The sequence below is a fragment of the Hyposmocoma kahamanoa genome, unplaced genomic scaffold (assembly GCF_003589595.1).
Source record: "Hyposmocoma kahamanoa isolate Upper Pololo Valley unplaced genomic scaffold, ASM358959v1 64, whole genome shotgun sequence".
NCBI lineage: Eukaryota > Metazoa > Arthropoda > Insecta > Lepidoptera > Cosmopterigidae > Hyposmocoma > Hyposmocoma kahamanoa.
The window spans coordinates 14,157,621-14,174,490 of NW_020653852.1; the positions used below are offsets into that span (position 1 = coordinate 14,157,621).

The 16,870-nt window shown below is 35.0% G+C and overlaps 1 protein-coding gene across 1 annotated transcript in view; it reads right to left on the reverse strand.

Annotated features, from left to right (window-relative positions):
* The window catches only part of LOC113230939 (membralin), a 155,118-nt gene that overhangs the window by 106,051 nt on the left and 32,197 nt on the right, over positions 1–16,870 (reverse strand). Inside the window, exon 8 of the mRNA XM_026465049.1 lies at positions 7,774–7,857. Within this exon, the coding sequence (XP_026320834.1) occupies positions 7,774–7,857 (84 nt within the window). The remainder of the gene's footprint in view (positions 1–7,773; positions 7,858–16,870) is intronic.

The following is a 16,870-nucleotide window of genomic DNA, read 5'->3' on the forward strand; positions in this document are numbered from 1 at the left end:
TACAGTTAGGTAAAAATTCACTACGTAAGTAGACGTAAAGGACGCTTAAGGTACTAATTATATTTTTTAAATGCTAATGGTGCTTATTTAGGCGTGCTTAATTCATGGCTACGAACGTGTACGAACTCGAATTCGAAAGTTATCAGAAGCCTCACGAGTCGAGCGATATTAATCAGACGATATGCAATGCGGGTACACGTGAGCCGCACAACTTCAAGATTAGAATTTCCCAGCCCCGCTCGTAACAATAATTGAGTCGAGCAACTGAAATTTGTACTACAAACCGTCGACGTGATGAATTTTGAGGTAGTGCTGCTGTGGCGCACATCTCCCTGTGATTTACGAGAATTTAATCGAGATACAACAGTCTGTACACTAGTGTCTATTATGTTACACTAATATTTGTGTTTTGAAAATACTTAAACCATTATTCAACTTAATAACTATGTTTGTAATATTTATTTAGAAGAAAAATACTATTTAGTTTATTAGCTTTCTTAGTATATATCCTTAACAATAAAGAATTAATATTATTATAAATAGGGAAATAGTTTTACATATCTACATAATTCACATGTAAAAAGCAAAACAAAAAAGCACATACTTTTAAATTCAAATTATTATAGACGATAAAGAATGATGGCGAAATCCCGTGTATTTTGTGACCCTGAGTTTTTGGCGAAGTGCAGTAATGAGACCTATCAATACTCGTGATTCATTAGCAAAGCATCAAAAAAGCTAATTGAGTGCAGCCTGTAGAAGTTGGGGTTATAAAGTTTATATCGGTTATGTTTATAACATTGTCCTGTATTTCGCTTCAGATGTTTGTTCGTAGTAGCAGAAAACAACAAGTTTTCAGTTTATTCCCGAAATAATAAAGAACTTCCCCAATATTCTCATCTGCTAAACTCCGCCACATTTAATGTAACTTATCGTGTTCTGCCCAAATGGCAGCAATCTGCCATAAATGGTCATACTGTTCTCAATATCAATGTGACATTGACAAGAAGTCTCTTGTCAAAACGTTCCTTTGCAACTTCCATTATCTCTCATTTAAATATACATCACATTTATTTTTTGCTACAAGTCATTACCGTTTAATTGATTATTTCATAAGGTATTCTTTATGCTGTAATGTTTTATGTGTGTACTATAAAATAACCAATACTTCAGGTAGATAAACATTAAATCATGCTTAAAATGAAACGTACGTACAAGAACGTTACCTAATCTATGGTCAAACTGAATCAATTGCGTTGTGTTCTTGCATTTTAACTAAAATAAAATGTTTTACAATTTTTTTATTTACGACTTCTAAAAATATAGAAAAATATATTGATAACTAGGCATAAGCTAAAATGCAAAATTACACTAGCAAAGTCCATGAACGGCTCTTCGTCGTTATTGGGGCCGCTTTCGCCATGCTTCCTTAATAAAATAATTTAATTTAAATTTAAACGACTCGTCGAGACCAATTTGATAGGCCCAAACATGATAGTTCTACTGTAAATAGTTGAGGAGTTTGGTTGTTTACAGATTGTCCTAGTTGCAGCACACGATCAAGGTTTCCAAATTATTGTAATGTCATTGGATTTCTATAGTATACCACATTTCAAGTAGATCGGACATGTGGAAGTAAAATAAATATTATAAAAATTAAAAAAATATATATAAAAAGGGGCAGATGATCTTTGAACAGCTGAAGTGTTATTCATCAAAAATGGCTAAGAACCATCCTGATTAAATTAGGATTTTAAGTAAAAAGATTTTCAGTTGACAATAGATCATTTATTTGGGAGCTGTGATGCCATAGACAGACGGACGTACAGACAGGCAAAAGCTTCATAGTTATAAGGGCCTTAACAGTGCAACGCGGACTTTATTTACGTAGTGATGTATGACTCTCTCACTGAATGTGCTTAATACATTTTACTGTTGGTCGCGGCATCGTTGGTCGTCCACATCTACTGTAGGGTAATATTCCGAAATATTTCAGGTAGTGCAAATTTTTAAATTAAAAAAAAATTTTAAAGTTAGAAAAAGATAATTTCAAAGGCTCATATTATGTTCTACGTTTAGAAATATCTTTTAAAGTTTTGTTTAGCGAGAATTATAAACATTAAACCTGTAAAGCCACATAGGAAAAACGATATTTAAAAGGATTTCACAACAACGAATAAAAACCTTTTTAATGGCTCCATCGTTTTTCTTCAGTAACTTCAGGAAATATTAGAATTATATCCGGAAAATATTTCTTTTTCTGATAAATATGATTTTTTCAAAATGGAAATTTTGCATAACACAACACTATCCACACCGTACTGTTAGGGGGTCTAATTCCTCGCTTTTTTTCGTCGGGTTAATAATTACTATACATGGAAATTTATATTCGGGTGCGTTCGGAAATCCGATGATTGCCTGATCGCCGAGAGATATTGAGTATAAAGTTGTACTGTATGTGTATAATAATAGCAGGTCTCACAATTGCAATGTTATTGATTGAGACTATAAACTGTAATGGAAATGTAATACAATGTACAAAAAATTACGAAAACTACTGTGCCATCCTTGTTGTCGTTATAAAGAACACACGTCTAACTAATATAAAATATACAAGGACAATAACAAAAGCGGTGAAAGTCTTGTGATAATTGAGGAATTGAATCCCTATTGCCGTATGTACCTATGATATTCAATTCTTCAAAAGAAAACAGTAAAAGCTATATCTAAGAAAGTTCACAGCCTATAGAAAACGTGTAAAGTCGTCAACCAGCACCGGGTAAGCGTGACCATGGTCTAAATTTCGAGGAAACCCATGACTGGCTGTGGAGCGTATAGCAGACATTCGGAATTCACTTCATTAATATTGTTCTAAAAGTGATGTGAACAATAGGAATTTTAACTGCCTCTGTCGCCGAACGGTTACCATGCCGGACTGTTCGTCTCAGGTTCGATTCCCGGGCCGGTAGAAATATTTGTATGGCCTACATTTATTTCTCTCGTGAGTGTGGGTGTACTTTGTGATTGTCTATGTGTGTGTCCATGGCACCCGTGACACAGGGTTTCCCTATTGCGAGGCCATGTTGAGTGTGTGCGTTATTATTATTATGACGCAAACGCAAACGGCAACACGCATTACAATTATGTCCAACTAAGTTACTGTCTCACGTAGCGTGCTTGAAAGAGAAGAATTATTCGGAGAATAGCAATCTTCCTCTTTATGTACTTATCAATAATAACAAATCATAGGTTCAGACAGGGTAATGGTAATCATCGTATGTATAATACGCCAATTTAATTAACTTGTGATTTTAGTTTTATGCTCGAAATCTGTGTCTTGTAAAAAAAACCTGATCACGTGTGATATAAAATTACACCCAATAAAAGTGATAATTTTACTTTTATTGGTCATACAATTGACAAGTATTAGGAATCGACTACGTACTTAAATATAAAAATAGTAACAGATTGGTAAAAACACGAAATTCACATGAATAAATTGAACAACCAAGTTTATAAATAATTTGTTGCAAATTTAATTTTACGTTTCACTCGTCAAAGAAACAGTCGTATTTCGTATTTCGATTCAAGTAACTTGAAGACAACTCTAGAGGAAACGCTATTGCACGCCTCAGTGTATTATTTTGTATTGAAATTTGATACATTACAATACTAGCCATATTAATTTAGTGCTAACGACTATATAGTACATAGCTAAAATAAATAACGTAACATCACTTGAATTTTAAACAAAAAATATTACTTTAAATAATGCTGATGAAATAACAAATAGAGTCAGATTTATGGTTGATATTTAAATACTGTAGCAATGCCTTCTTTCTAGGCAGCTATTGTTATTGTTTAAAACGGAGGTTGTTTACTTTAACTTATATTCTGCTCAACGTCGTGAATTAAATCAAGACGAAGTTCATAATGCGGGTATTGATTACAAATCAGCTATTACACAATTAAGGCAGGTAAAATGAATCCCAGTAGATACAATAGCTAACTTGAGTACATTCGCCAGGGAAACACAACCCTCTTATTGAGTACACCGCAGTTGAGTTATTAAAATCAACCAATTAAAGTTTTTACCCAAGCAACCAATTAAATTAAAGCCCAATTAATGAGTCAGTTAAAAGTTGACTCATTAATTTTTTTCTTACTTTACTAAATAGTTTTCACGAACAAGACAAGACTACAATTTCTTAAAAGTTAAGCAAAAGAAAATATCACGATCGAAATCGTTCGAAGAAAATAAAACCCAAACAGGCATTAGTTTACATTTGATGGTATCGAGGAAAACAAACAAATCGTTAGCGAAACAATCGTGTTTGCGTCTTGTCAACTTAATGTTAATGTCAAAAGACAACAAATTGTCGCGATGTGTTCAGATAGCGTGTGTTTTGTTGTTACGATAAAAATATATATGAAATCGCCAAGTTAACCATTACAAGGCATTTCAGGAACGCAACAGGAATTCCAGTGTCTGACACACTGGCCGTAAGTCTGGGCAATTTAAGCGAGACGCGAAACAAATAGACATTGTCGGATATACAGCGCATTAAAAAAATAATGTCGTTGTAAAAAAACTTGCTGGGCAACAAGCAATCGTTACGTAGATATTTGATAAACGGTGCCCTATGAGTAAAGCCGTAGCATATCGCCGTAACGGCGATTGAAAAGAAATCCAGCTCGGCAAGATGGTTGTTAAAGTGGGGTGATCGGGAAGTAGAGAATTTTGTGGAAGTGGGTCAGGAGTAGAGGCGAGTGGATGGGCCTGGTCGGGCGGTACTAGGGTGGGCGGCGGCGGCGTCTGCGAGGCGCAACAGGCGCCCCGCCCCCCGCCCGCGCGCAACAGGCTCACCCGACTTACTTGTTGAATCGACCGACCTACTAACGTAACCATAAAGACGCGAGACACTCCAATTTCTGCAACACAAAAATAATCGCAACGCCTTTTCCGAATAACTGTTGATAACGGAAGACAACTTTTTACTGTATGTCTTTTAAAGGACTTGTGTCTTTAATTGAGATTGTAGAACAGTCTAACAGATAATAGTTGTACAGATTAAATTTAAAATATCGTAATTGGATAGCTTTCAGGTTAATTATTTAATTTCGGTGGCAATTTCTATTATTTAAATATTGTGGAATATTATCTCGAAGTATTATTTAATATTCGAGTTTCGTAACGTGAAATATTATTTAACATTTCACGATAATTTACTCGAATACTTAAATAATAAAAATTGCCATCGAAATTAGGTACAGGAAACTAACCTGAAAATTATCCAATTATAGTATTGTTGAAAGAACTGCATTCGGCTTAACAATATATTATAGAACTAAATTTTAAATTAATAACAAGTTAAGGGAAAAAGAAACAAATATGAGGTGTACTGTATATAAAAAAAAAGTTAAATAAGGATAAAAATGTCACCACTCCATTATCGTAATTGCTCTATTGGCGCCCAGCATAGATCTAATCATAGCTAGCTATATTCGCTGGCGTATTATCCTTGTATGATGTTACCAGTTAGCCTTATTGATTATATTAGTAATAGAAATTCAAAGAAATAGATTATAATGAAATATGTTCCACCGAAGGTTGTCTTGCTCCGAATCACATAACCTAAAAGACAGTCTGAAGTTTAAAGTGAAATTCGAATATTTGAAAAAACAATTCTAAACTTCAAACTGAAGCATTGAGTCATGTATTTTAAGAATGTTGGATTGCAAATTCTGAAGTATTTTGGTCATGTTGCTCGCCGATAACCAGACAACCTTGACAACACGCTTGTGGTGAGTAAGATAGAGGGAAAGAGACTCCGCGGTTGATCACCGAGCCGATGGAGTGACCAAGTAACCATCACTTGGTCCGAAAGAGAAGCCGAAAACAGAATCAGACGGAAACAAATTTTTCGAGTACACGACCTTCAGCAATGAAGAATACGACTAAAAGGAGATGTCAAATGAAACGATTAGGTCCCTGATAACGGCAGGATGAAACACCCAATCAAGAATTTTAATAACATACTAATGCTTTATATTTTACCGCTACTATACTCACAATTATGAACAAAGACATATCATTATTGGCATCGCATGCTTAGAATAATAACGCATAGAAACCTAGTCCGCACACGCTAAGTGAGGCAAATTGAAGCGCTCCCAAAGGGCCTACACGAGCGGGCTTCAGTGCTCAAGGTCAACTTGCACCGCGAACAGCTCCAGAATTTTAGCTAAAAATGACGAAATGTGCGGTAAATGAGTGTAAAAATACGTCAGGCAAACATAAAATAGATACTAACATCACATTCTACAAGGAAGTAACGCGTTTCAACTTGTAATTTTATATAAATAGTCACTAAAACCGAAAATTAACCTACTACTAAAACTAGCCTACATGAATTTGATTTTTGCCTCACTTGTGACAGTTCGTTTGATATGAAACTATCATTCTATGCGTTATTATTCTAAGATCGTATGTATATTTCAAACAGTTAAGATACAAATGTCACGAAGTGTTTACGTCAAAAGCATATCAATGTCAAAAAAAAGGTTCGCATGAGGTGTATTTTCAGAATTAGTTTTGTTGGTAATACTTTTTAGCCAGTTTTGTATATTTGTATTGTAACAGACATGATTGTTCATAACACTATCGTTGGGAATAGTCTAATTACGCGTAACTAGCATGAAGTTGCCATTTCGGTAAATTAGTGGCCAAACCAAATCCGCGTAAAGTCGTGGCAACCAAATTAGCCTGATATACTGGAATCTATTGTTATCACTCCGTAAATAACTTCAATTAATGCTTACTGTGCAAAAATGAAAGTCGTTACTATTGTTTAAACGCTCTACTGTAAACTTTGATCTCGTGAAGATACGTGCCTTTTACCAATGCTACACACACGCCTTTGCACTATTCCCGACGATATGCACAATGACAACTTTTCAGGAGAGAGGTTTAAAGATTCTACGAACGAAATTAGTCGAAGGCTTTTTATGCTTCAATAGGGGACTTTTTGGGGGGGAAGTTTGATAACTTCACATAATTTCTTTCACGTATAGTCTGTCTTTTTTGAAGACGGAGTAAAATGACATTTGCAGAGTTGCCAATATTCATACAATTTTAAATAGCTATGTAGATGTCGATAGTTTTATCGATTGATTGCGAAAGAAATAATTAGAACAGATCGTATTATTTTATGACTTTCATGTGACAAAAGCACGTGTAATAACATGTTAAATCCACATTACACCAAAGGTACGATTACATTGTACAAATAAGCTGTCAACATAGGAATAGCGAGTGGGAGAGGCACATACATATCAATGCAAACGTGTCAAAGAGACTAGAGACAAGAGAAGAGATCCATGAGTGTCACACGTCGCCACCTCAGGTCTTCGGCATCATTCACTTCGTTTAAATGGTGAAAATTGTTTAATTACCACCATTTCTTATCGTAAATTTGGTGATATTAAATTATAACTTGCTTTTTTTATGATACCAAGTGACGGGACGAAAAAGCCGACACGGCTTTCCATGCAATTGCAGTGTCACTCAGAGCTTTGAATAGCAAAGATCTGAGGGACACTGCCCCACTGCACCTGTCACTCTGAGATATAAGTTGACAAGTCCCATGTGCCGGTAATTTCCTCAGCAACCGAAACGCAGTAATGCTCACATCACTGCTTGGCGACAGGAGTAGCTAAGGTTTGTTCTTATGATCCTTATAAAATATCGATAATATAACCAAATGTACTCACCGACTAGCGCCAAAATAACTGTGAGTAAAGGAGCGGCGGGAAATGAAACGGTCACGTTGAATTCCAGCATTTGAAGGAGGTCCACTGCAACAAATACATTCACATTAAGCATATTATCTCACTAGCATATACACTGCCGAACAAAAGTTTGATAGCGCTTGTAAAAACTGTCGTTATCTTTACAAAATACTAAAAGTGTTATTAATAAAACAAGCTTTTGGGCTCCTGTATATGTTATTATCATTAAAGAATATCTAAAAAGCCATTGTTTTATGCAATCCTCGTGTAAATGCGCAATAGAGCGCATTGCTTCTTTACATAAACCAATGTCAATAAAGTAGAGGAATAGCTATATTTTTATGACCCACGATGCGAATTATTTCGGGTTTATTTAACACTGACTGGACTAATGACTTGGACCGGTCAAACCGGGAATTGTGGAAATCAAGAGAAGAGACCTTTGTCCATTGGACACAATAATAGGCTAATTTAAAAAATATATGTCGTTGTGTTTGTTTCCTAACAGAGATATTTTCTAAAGATTACTCTATTATTTATAAATTAGTGGACAATCTTACTGAATCCGAACTTGGGGCTTCCAGAAATGGTCTGAAAATGGGAAAAGCACGTAAATTTAGCACAGAAATACGATTTGTTATTATTGTTTCATAGAATGGAGGTACATCCGAGTAACATATGATTGTCAACCTAAAATTGTAATATAATGATACAAGGAAGCTCTCAGTAATAGAGATCATCCCAGTTCAAGAAGCACTGAAAGCTACCACTTCTAGTGAGGACAATTTCATTGCTGTTACGACCAAACGAAATAGGCACGTAACAGTCAATGCAAGACATATGCGTCAAAGCAAACTAATCTCAATCGAAACTGTGGCAGTAACTACAGTAAAAAGACAATGAGGAATGCTAAGTTATTCGCATGACCGTCTGGAAACCTCTTTTAAGGTAACAAAACAAGCAGAAACAGATGCAATGTTGGTCTTACTAGTCGATATTGGCCAAAAGAAGATTTTAAAGTCTTTTGGACTTATAAAACGAGATTTGAAATATTTAGTTGAGAAAGAAGCATTTACGTTCAATGTAGCACCGGAGGAAATTGATATCAGATTGTGTGGTGCCAACCGGCAAGCTTGATGATGGATGCTGTTATGGTTTCGGGTTATTTCTCGGGCAATAAAACCGGACACTTGGTACAAATCGAAAAAAATATGAAAGAAGAGTAGAATAAACTGATTTTCTTCGGGGCTGAATGTAGTTGGCAACGGATTTATTTTTCAACAACACAATGATTCGAAACATAGTTTTAAATTATGTAGATGTTATTTCGAGAGCAACGAGTTGGAACATACTTTGAAGAACAAGATATATCGACCTCATATTCCCGATCTCAACTTGATTGAAGTGTATTAGGAAAAGCAAGCTGGATACGGAAAGAATATCAGTGGTAGGTGTCCCTCTTCCCAGGAAGACATGAATATGGAAGGCTTTATACGAAAGCGGGAACAATATGTTCGAAGATATATTAATAAATTAATTGTTTGTAAGTCAAGATTTATGCCGAAAGTAATACAATGCAAAGGACAATTTTTTGCCAAAGAAACTATTTAAATCGTTTCACATTTGTAAAAATCCATTTATTTGCAAGCCTTCCCTGTACTGAAGAAAAATGAGGCTGGAGTACCTCAAGGACTTCCTTGTACACTTGTACTAGGCCCTATTCTTTACTTGCTATACAATGATGATATTCCAGACTTAGAAAACAGCATCTTACCTACCTTCGCTGATGACACAGCAATAATGGCTGTTGGAAGCACCCATAATGAAGCAACAGAAAAGGTACAGCATTCTTTGAATATATTCTACGAATGGCCAAAAATATGGCGCATTAAGCTCAACGAAACAAAGTCAGTGCATATAGACTTTACCTATTAGAAACCCAATTATCAACCGGTATTTGTTAACAACAAACAGATACCATATGCAAATACTGCCAAATATCTTGGCATGACACTTGACGTTAAGCTTCACTGGAAAGCCCACGTCAAGAAAAAAAGAGAAGAACTAGACATTCGTTACATAAATATGTACTGTTTATTAGTAAGTCAATGACTGGTTGCTTGGCAGACAATCTAGACTATCTGTAAGCAATAAACTATTATGGTATAGGCAGATCCTAACTCCAGTTTGGACCTATGGTATACAGCTAAGAGGCTGCACCGCAAAGACCAACATAGATGTTATTCAACGTTTCCAGAATAAATACTTAGGAATATTGTGAATGGCCCTTGGTACGTACGAATAGAAGACCTCCATCGAGACTTGGAAATGGAATTCGTAAACAAGATCGTACAGAAATACGCCAAAGCCCATCAACACAGGGTTCACCATCATGTGGACGTCGAGGCCATTCAACTCCTTGACCACACAATATCATAAGGCGATTAAAGCGGACAAAACAAAAAGATTACATGATAAAAGTGTCTTCGCCTTAATAGATTGCCCGTGGGTGAATTCTTAGTATAATTTGTTTATATATTAGATTAAGTGAAATGTAAATTACTTATTAGTCTTGTATTTGGCTAGATTGTAATGTATTTATGGTGTACTTTATTGGTGCCTTATAAATAAATAGAAAAAAATTATATATATTCTTTACTATTATTTTAAGCTGTGTAATATGTGAATGTATATACATTTATATATTTTATGACAATTTAACTTTAAGTTTCGTATACCTTCAAGTTTTTTAGTTTTATTTCATTTTCCCACTTTTATAAGAGTGGTCTTAAACTTTTGGTCGGGAATGTATACATAGTAAACCGCGTTTACTTATGAATGGAAAATGCTAGTACGTGGTGTAGATAAATTAAATTTACAGCTAGTGCGCATGGCAATGGTATTGCAAGCATCATGCCATAAGCCGTGCTTAACGCCCCCCCGAGGCATGCGCGCACCGCGACGACACCGCACGTTAACGCGATCAAACGGCTGCTGTATGAATTTTTCATGGGCCACGAGAAGTAATGGTGTCGCCCGAGACGTCGGATCATTCTTTACGAGCCGACAACGGAAACCTTTAAAAATATATGGTTTATCCATTCCCCTGTCTACTAACACTCCAACACCGTCTCGGCAAAGTGCACACTGCGTTCGCCACGGCTTTTAAAACAAGCTTTGAAAATTTTAAATGTGCTCCTGAAAATAAACTTTACGTTAACACGTTTAAGAGCGAAAAAAGTTAACTGCTATTATCCAGTCCAAAAAATTACGACTAAATGGGATGGTGACCCGAGTGAGGAAGCGTATCGTAGGAGCTTTCGTAAGAGTAGATCCGTAATAAGATAAAGGTTTTATCGTCTTTTCGTTAGCATAGTTCACGTGAGCTCTCAGTTCGTCGGGCTTTGTGGACGGTTGTTTGTTTACGATGGGATAATCCTGGTACAGTTTCCGTATCGAATATGCGCCCTCTGATGTCACATCTTTTGATGTCGCATAACTGAATAAAGGGGTGCGCCGTGACACGGTCTAAAACAAATCTCTGAAAGATTTGCCTACGTGTTAGGATGCTAATAGTGGGTTTTTGTAACTTGATAATGTGTTAACCTTAATGTTCGACAGTAACATGTTTCAGATACGCAACCATATCCTGCTGTCATGTCGGTTTTGTAGTGGAACCCGTTCGGTTTGTTGCGATTTAATACTTTCACTGAAAATTGTAAATTGCAACGTCATCGTTCATCATTCATCACATGAAATTAATTTTTGCCGTCGCTTTCCCCGTTCCGTTCATTGCGTCGTCGTACTTTATGCGATTTACTACCCGGATTCATATTACGTGAAGTATTGGTAGCAGAAAAGTACGCCGATATTAAAAAATGTGCAATATGCCTCGCTTCTTCGGATATTTTTCATGTGCAACGATTTTAAAAATAGCTTGCGTCTGAGTTGCAATAAATTATGAAGAAACGAATCTTCGTAAAAAGCTTGCTTGATCCGCCGCTTTGAAAGGAAGAGAACAATATTTTTAACCTAGGTTTTTTTATTTAATGCTACATGCGATATCAAGTAACAAGGTGTTATAATTAAATATCCGATATTTCACTTTTTCACAATAACGAGAATATAACGGTGGCACTTCACATGGCTATTTATATTTGCGTATTTGATAAATCAGCAGACTAAGCCGCGGACCGCTAGCGGCACGGAGCTCCTGCAGTCGATACTTGACACTGAAACAATGGGGTGCGCAGGTAATTGGCATTAAGCCGTGCTTGCAGCGGCTATCAGCCGGCACTTGTCCTAATTAGGCAAAAATACGGAACGTGGTGAAAACTAAGCTCTTGCTTGAAAGTGCCCACGAAGTAGCATTGGCTTTTCATAAACAACAGGTGCAAAGACAGTTTACGCGATCTTTATTCTTTCAGGTTTGTGAGGTTCAAGGACGGTATTCATGGACAGAAAAAATGTAACAAGGAATTATACAACGGTACTTTTATGCATAAGTACTAAGTGCCTACTGTAAAACGTTGCTGAGTTTAAATAATAATAATATTTATTTCATTCATGTACACGTAAAATTAAAAACAATAGGTACGTTATATATATAAAAAAAAAACTTATTTCAATGATTGTATGCACGTGCTACTTATATAAAATGTTTAAGCTTCCGAATCCCAAACTAAGCAAAAGCTTGTATTTTGGGATGGTATGTAATTATAAAAACTACGACAATATTAAATTTAAAAAAAGGCTAATATTAAAATATATATATAAAATAATATCAAAAGCACGAAACGACAAATGGCAAAATACAAATACATTATTTGCATTGCCTGTTATCGAGCGCAACAATCGGCTTCCGATATCTACAATGAAAGAAAATTACGATGATCAATTTGTGCCGCGCGTGGATTGGACCTCTCCCTCAAAAGATGTCGAGTTTTATTGACGACGGCACATCATTATTATCTGCTTATTTTCGTTTGCGCTTCGATACCGCCTAATACCCTATTGCTATGGAAAATTACGATCAATTTGAGAGCGAAATAATTGAACAAATTACAAAATAAATCGCCTTAGAGGACCAAAAAAATTTGCAAATTAGATGCTTAAAGGATTTTCGAAACCTACACAGAATTTATGAAGTACTTTCAGAATCTCAAGGTACAAAATAATATAAAGCTACCTATATAATAATATAATAACAATTAAATCGGAAAAATATATACTTTTAATAACTATTTTTCAATAATAAGTGTAATAATACCCTTCACTGAAACAATAGATAAACTCAATGATACATTAGTGTCTCTACAGTACAAGTACTAGTTAATGTCAGATGTTGGAGCAGAGTTTTTAAAGCAAAATAATACGGGTACACAAAGTGAAATTCATTACCGATGTCGCTCCGGATTGAAGTAAAGTTCACAGGTAAAGGAGCATAGCAATTTAGCTCACGAAGCGAAGTCACGAAACCGTGTAGCGAAGCGAAACACACCAGGGATGCAGAAGAAGCTATGTAACCGACACGCGACAAACGAGAACATCTCGCTGCCATGTTGGAAATTGCATATTTCAATGGATACATAGAATTACATGCCATACGTGTATGTAGTTTTATGTACACGAAGTATTCTTTGTACAAATGAATAGAGTAAAATTATTAATAAATAGGTACAGGAAACTGAAATACTAATCTACCTGGATTCTTCGTATAGAGATAGCACGTCCAGAAAAAGTTACATTTATTCATAATAACACACTGTTTTTTCACTTTTCGGGTAAATGGTTTTAACTAATCTTTTAAAATATAACGCTACTTGGTAATATACCTTTTTAGTCAGGGTAATAATTAAAAAATAGCGTACACAACAATGTTTTTTTATACAGTTTCAGAAATAGGAAAACACTCTCCTCATTAAGAATAACATTGTTTTAATCCCAAGAGCCCTTATTTTTTTTACCATCCATCCATCCATTAGCGACACGAAAAATGAAATATTTAATCTTTCGAGAATCATAAACCTCTACAAAGTTCCCGGGAATAAAAAGAAAAAAAAAAGATTGATAAAAACCCTTCAAATTCAAATTCCTTTGTTGAACACTTAATTATTTCGTTGGGATCGTAGAGTTAATTCCGATATTTAATTATGCAAATGCTGAAGCCTTTTTTCCGGTTCTCTATGAAAACCTCTTGGTATTAATTAAGGTAAGTGAGTTTGATAGGAGAAAGATGTAATTCTTAAGATTTTTTTTAAGAACTAGGTAAAATGAACATTTTGATATTGACGATTGTAAATCAATGTTGTCGGTGTAGCACGATTTCAAATTAATTTTAAGCTAATGAATTGAATAATCGTCGCCTTGCTTTCTCAAACTCGTATTTTAAAGCACAAAGTTACTGAAATGCAAAAAATGGATTGTATATATAAATTTTGCAGGCTGATTTTACATCACATTTCCTTCACATTTACACACTGGCTTTTATCTATTCTTAAAGTAATGCGTCCAAATTAACACCCTTGATAAGAACTTTAAAATAAATAGGGAGTTTTGCCATCTCCTGAATAATCACTATTTATAAGATACGAGTTTGAGAAAGTAAGCAGACGATATCCCATAGAACTTAATAGTCTATACAACCCCAAATGACTTTGGTTAATTCCGTAATAACAGTGAAAGTGTTGAATCAATCACTTTGGAAAGAATATATAATAACATTGAGGATATACACCGATACTGATATACTATACGGTGTGAAAACACAATTCCTAAAAATTTTCACGATAGAAAAAAAAACTTACCTCGAAATTTTACACGAAACCGCTGTATTCAATAGATACTTTACATACACCAATGATTTTTTTTTTATATCAACTGAACTAAATAGAACACGTATACGACATAAATTTTTCAAATGGCTTTAATTTCGTAAAAAAATTTATTAATTCAGATATAAAACAAGTCTCCCTGCCACTCGACCCAAGCAAAATGAACCGTATTAGTACGGGATAAATTTGAATTTTAAAATACAACATAACTGAACAGGACCATGTATGTATTAGAGCATTTCAGAGCATGAGAAATGAAAGATGTCTAATGCCTAAAAGGTTACCTCAACGCTTACATTTTACTCAAATCTCAGGAATAGAAGACGAAATATTATACTACATACCTTCTTTCAGGCTTTGTCCGTTCAATGCTTTAAAGGAATACTATCACATTTTGTTCAGTACTATGCACATTATATACTTACGGAAAAATAAATCTCAAAAGACCTTTGTAAGAGTATTAGTGTCATCAACAAAATATCGAGAATAAAACTATGTATAAAATATTGAAATACGGAAAGCTTCTTAGATATTTAATAGCAGTAGAGCTCCCTGTGAAAGAGTTCCTCCAGAGTAGTAGTGCCAAGCAGTAATGTCAGCGTTACTGTGTTTCGGTTTTAAAGGGTATGGGTGCTAATGAAATTACAGGGACAAGGGACTTGTCAACTTATGTCTCAGGGTGACTGGCGCGGTGGTAGTGCCCCTCTGATCTTTACAATTTAAAGCTCTGAGTGGCACTGTAACTGTTATGTACAGGCGTGTAGTTTAGTATCAGGCGCACGACTTGTTCGTCCCGTCTCTTGATGTCAATAAAAAATGTAGCTATTTAAAAATAAATTATGTTTCGATTTCTTAGGTTTTTGCGATTGTAACACATAAGAAATGAAACTATTTTTCCGGATTTAAATCACGTATATTTGTTTTTTCAAACAAACCAACGTTTCAGGCTCTTTACAGGTCCCATATTCACGGTTGACTGAGGTAGTACAGTCATCAACCAGTTATGTCTAATATTAATGCAAACCACCCTATTTTTTCAACATAGTTAAGTAATCGCTGTATCCTGGATAGAGATAACGGACTTCTTTTGCAAGGACCTGGGGTTGTCACACTTCATTGAACGTGTATCCATGACATGCTCGCAGACTGCAGACTTATTTACGCGACGGTGTTTGACATCAGCTATATGTTCTTTGACGCGTGGTGACGAAGTATGCTGCGAGAGGCCATTGAAATTAAAAAACATCCTAATTTCAACAGGGAAGATGGTTTCTCCGTACCACCAGTTTGGGATCCAGTTTTCCTCTGATGAAAAATCCCAAACAGACATAAGACTGCAGTACTAATTAATATGTTTTAAATTATTCTTATTTCCATTATTAATTAATAATAAATTTAACTTAATAAAAATTCATGTTACAATAAACTAATTTGTAAAACAATGTAGCGTAAATTGGAATATTTCTTTGTAAAATTAAAAATAAGGTATTTAACAAATAATTTTTGTAAGTATGTTGAAAAAATAAGGTGGTTTGCATTAATATTAGATATAACTGGTTGATGACTGTACCACCTCAGTCAACCGTGAACATGGCACCTGTAAAGAACCCGAAACGTTGGATTGTTTGAAAAAACAAATGTACGCGATTTAAATCCGGAAAAATAGTTTCAGTTCCTAAATATATTATGTTGTTTTATATTGTCAGCTTGCAAGATTTATAAAAATGTACCTTTAATTTAATCACGAGAAGAAAATTAATGAATAAGCAAAAAAAGCGGCCGTTTTAATCACTTTAATGTCTTTGTATACGGTACCTAAATTAATTAATTACGCGAGTCGCCGAATCAATAGTTAATAAGAAGAATTGTAGACTTAAGACGATCACTGAATGCTTGTAGGAAATTAATTACTTGCTCTAAAAGCAATCCTATCAAACGATACAAATTGAGGTTAGGAAACACCACAAGTGATAGCAATGATCAAATTAGCTATGACTCAATTGACCAGGCTTCCGTACTCAGAAATTAGAAACAGTACCTACGTATATAAATAAGTATTTTACCATTCAATGATCTAAATATATTAACATGAATGACTCAGTATCATGAGCATCATCAGGTAGGTTATTATTGGCTTCGCCGAGCAATGAATCGGTGAATTGACACATTGGAGAAGACAACTCTGGAAAAGTTTTAACCTTATGTTTGTTATCATTTTGTAAAGTTTTAACCTTATGTTTGTTATC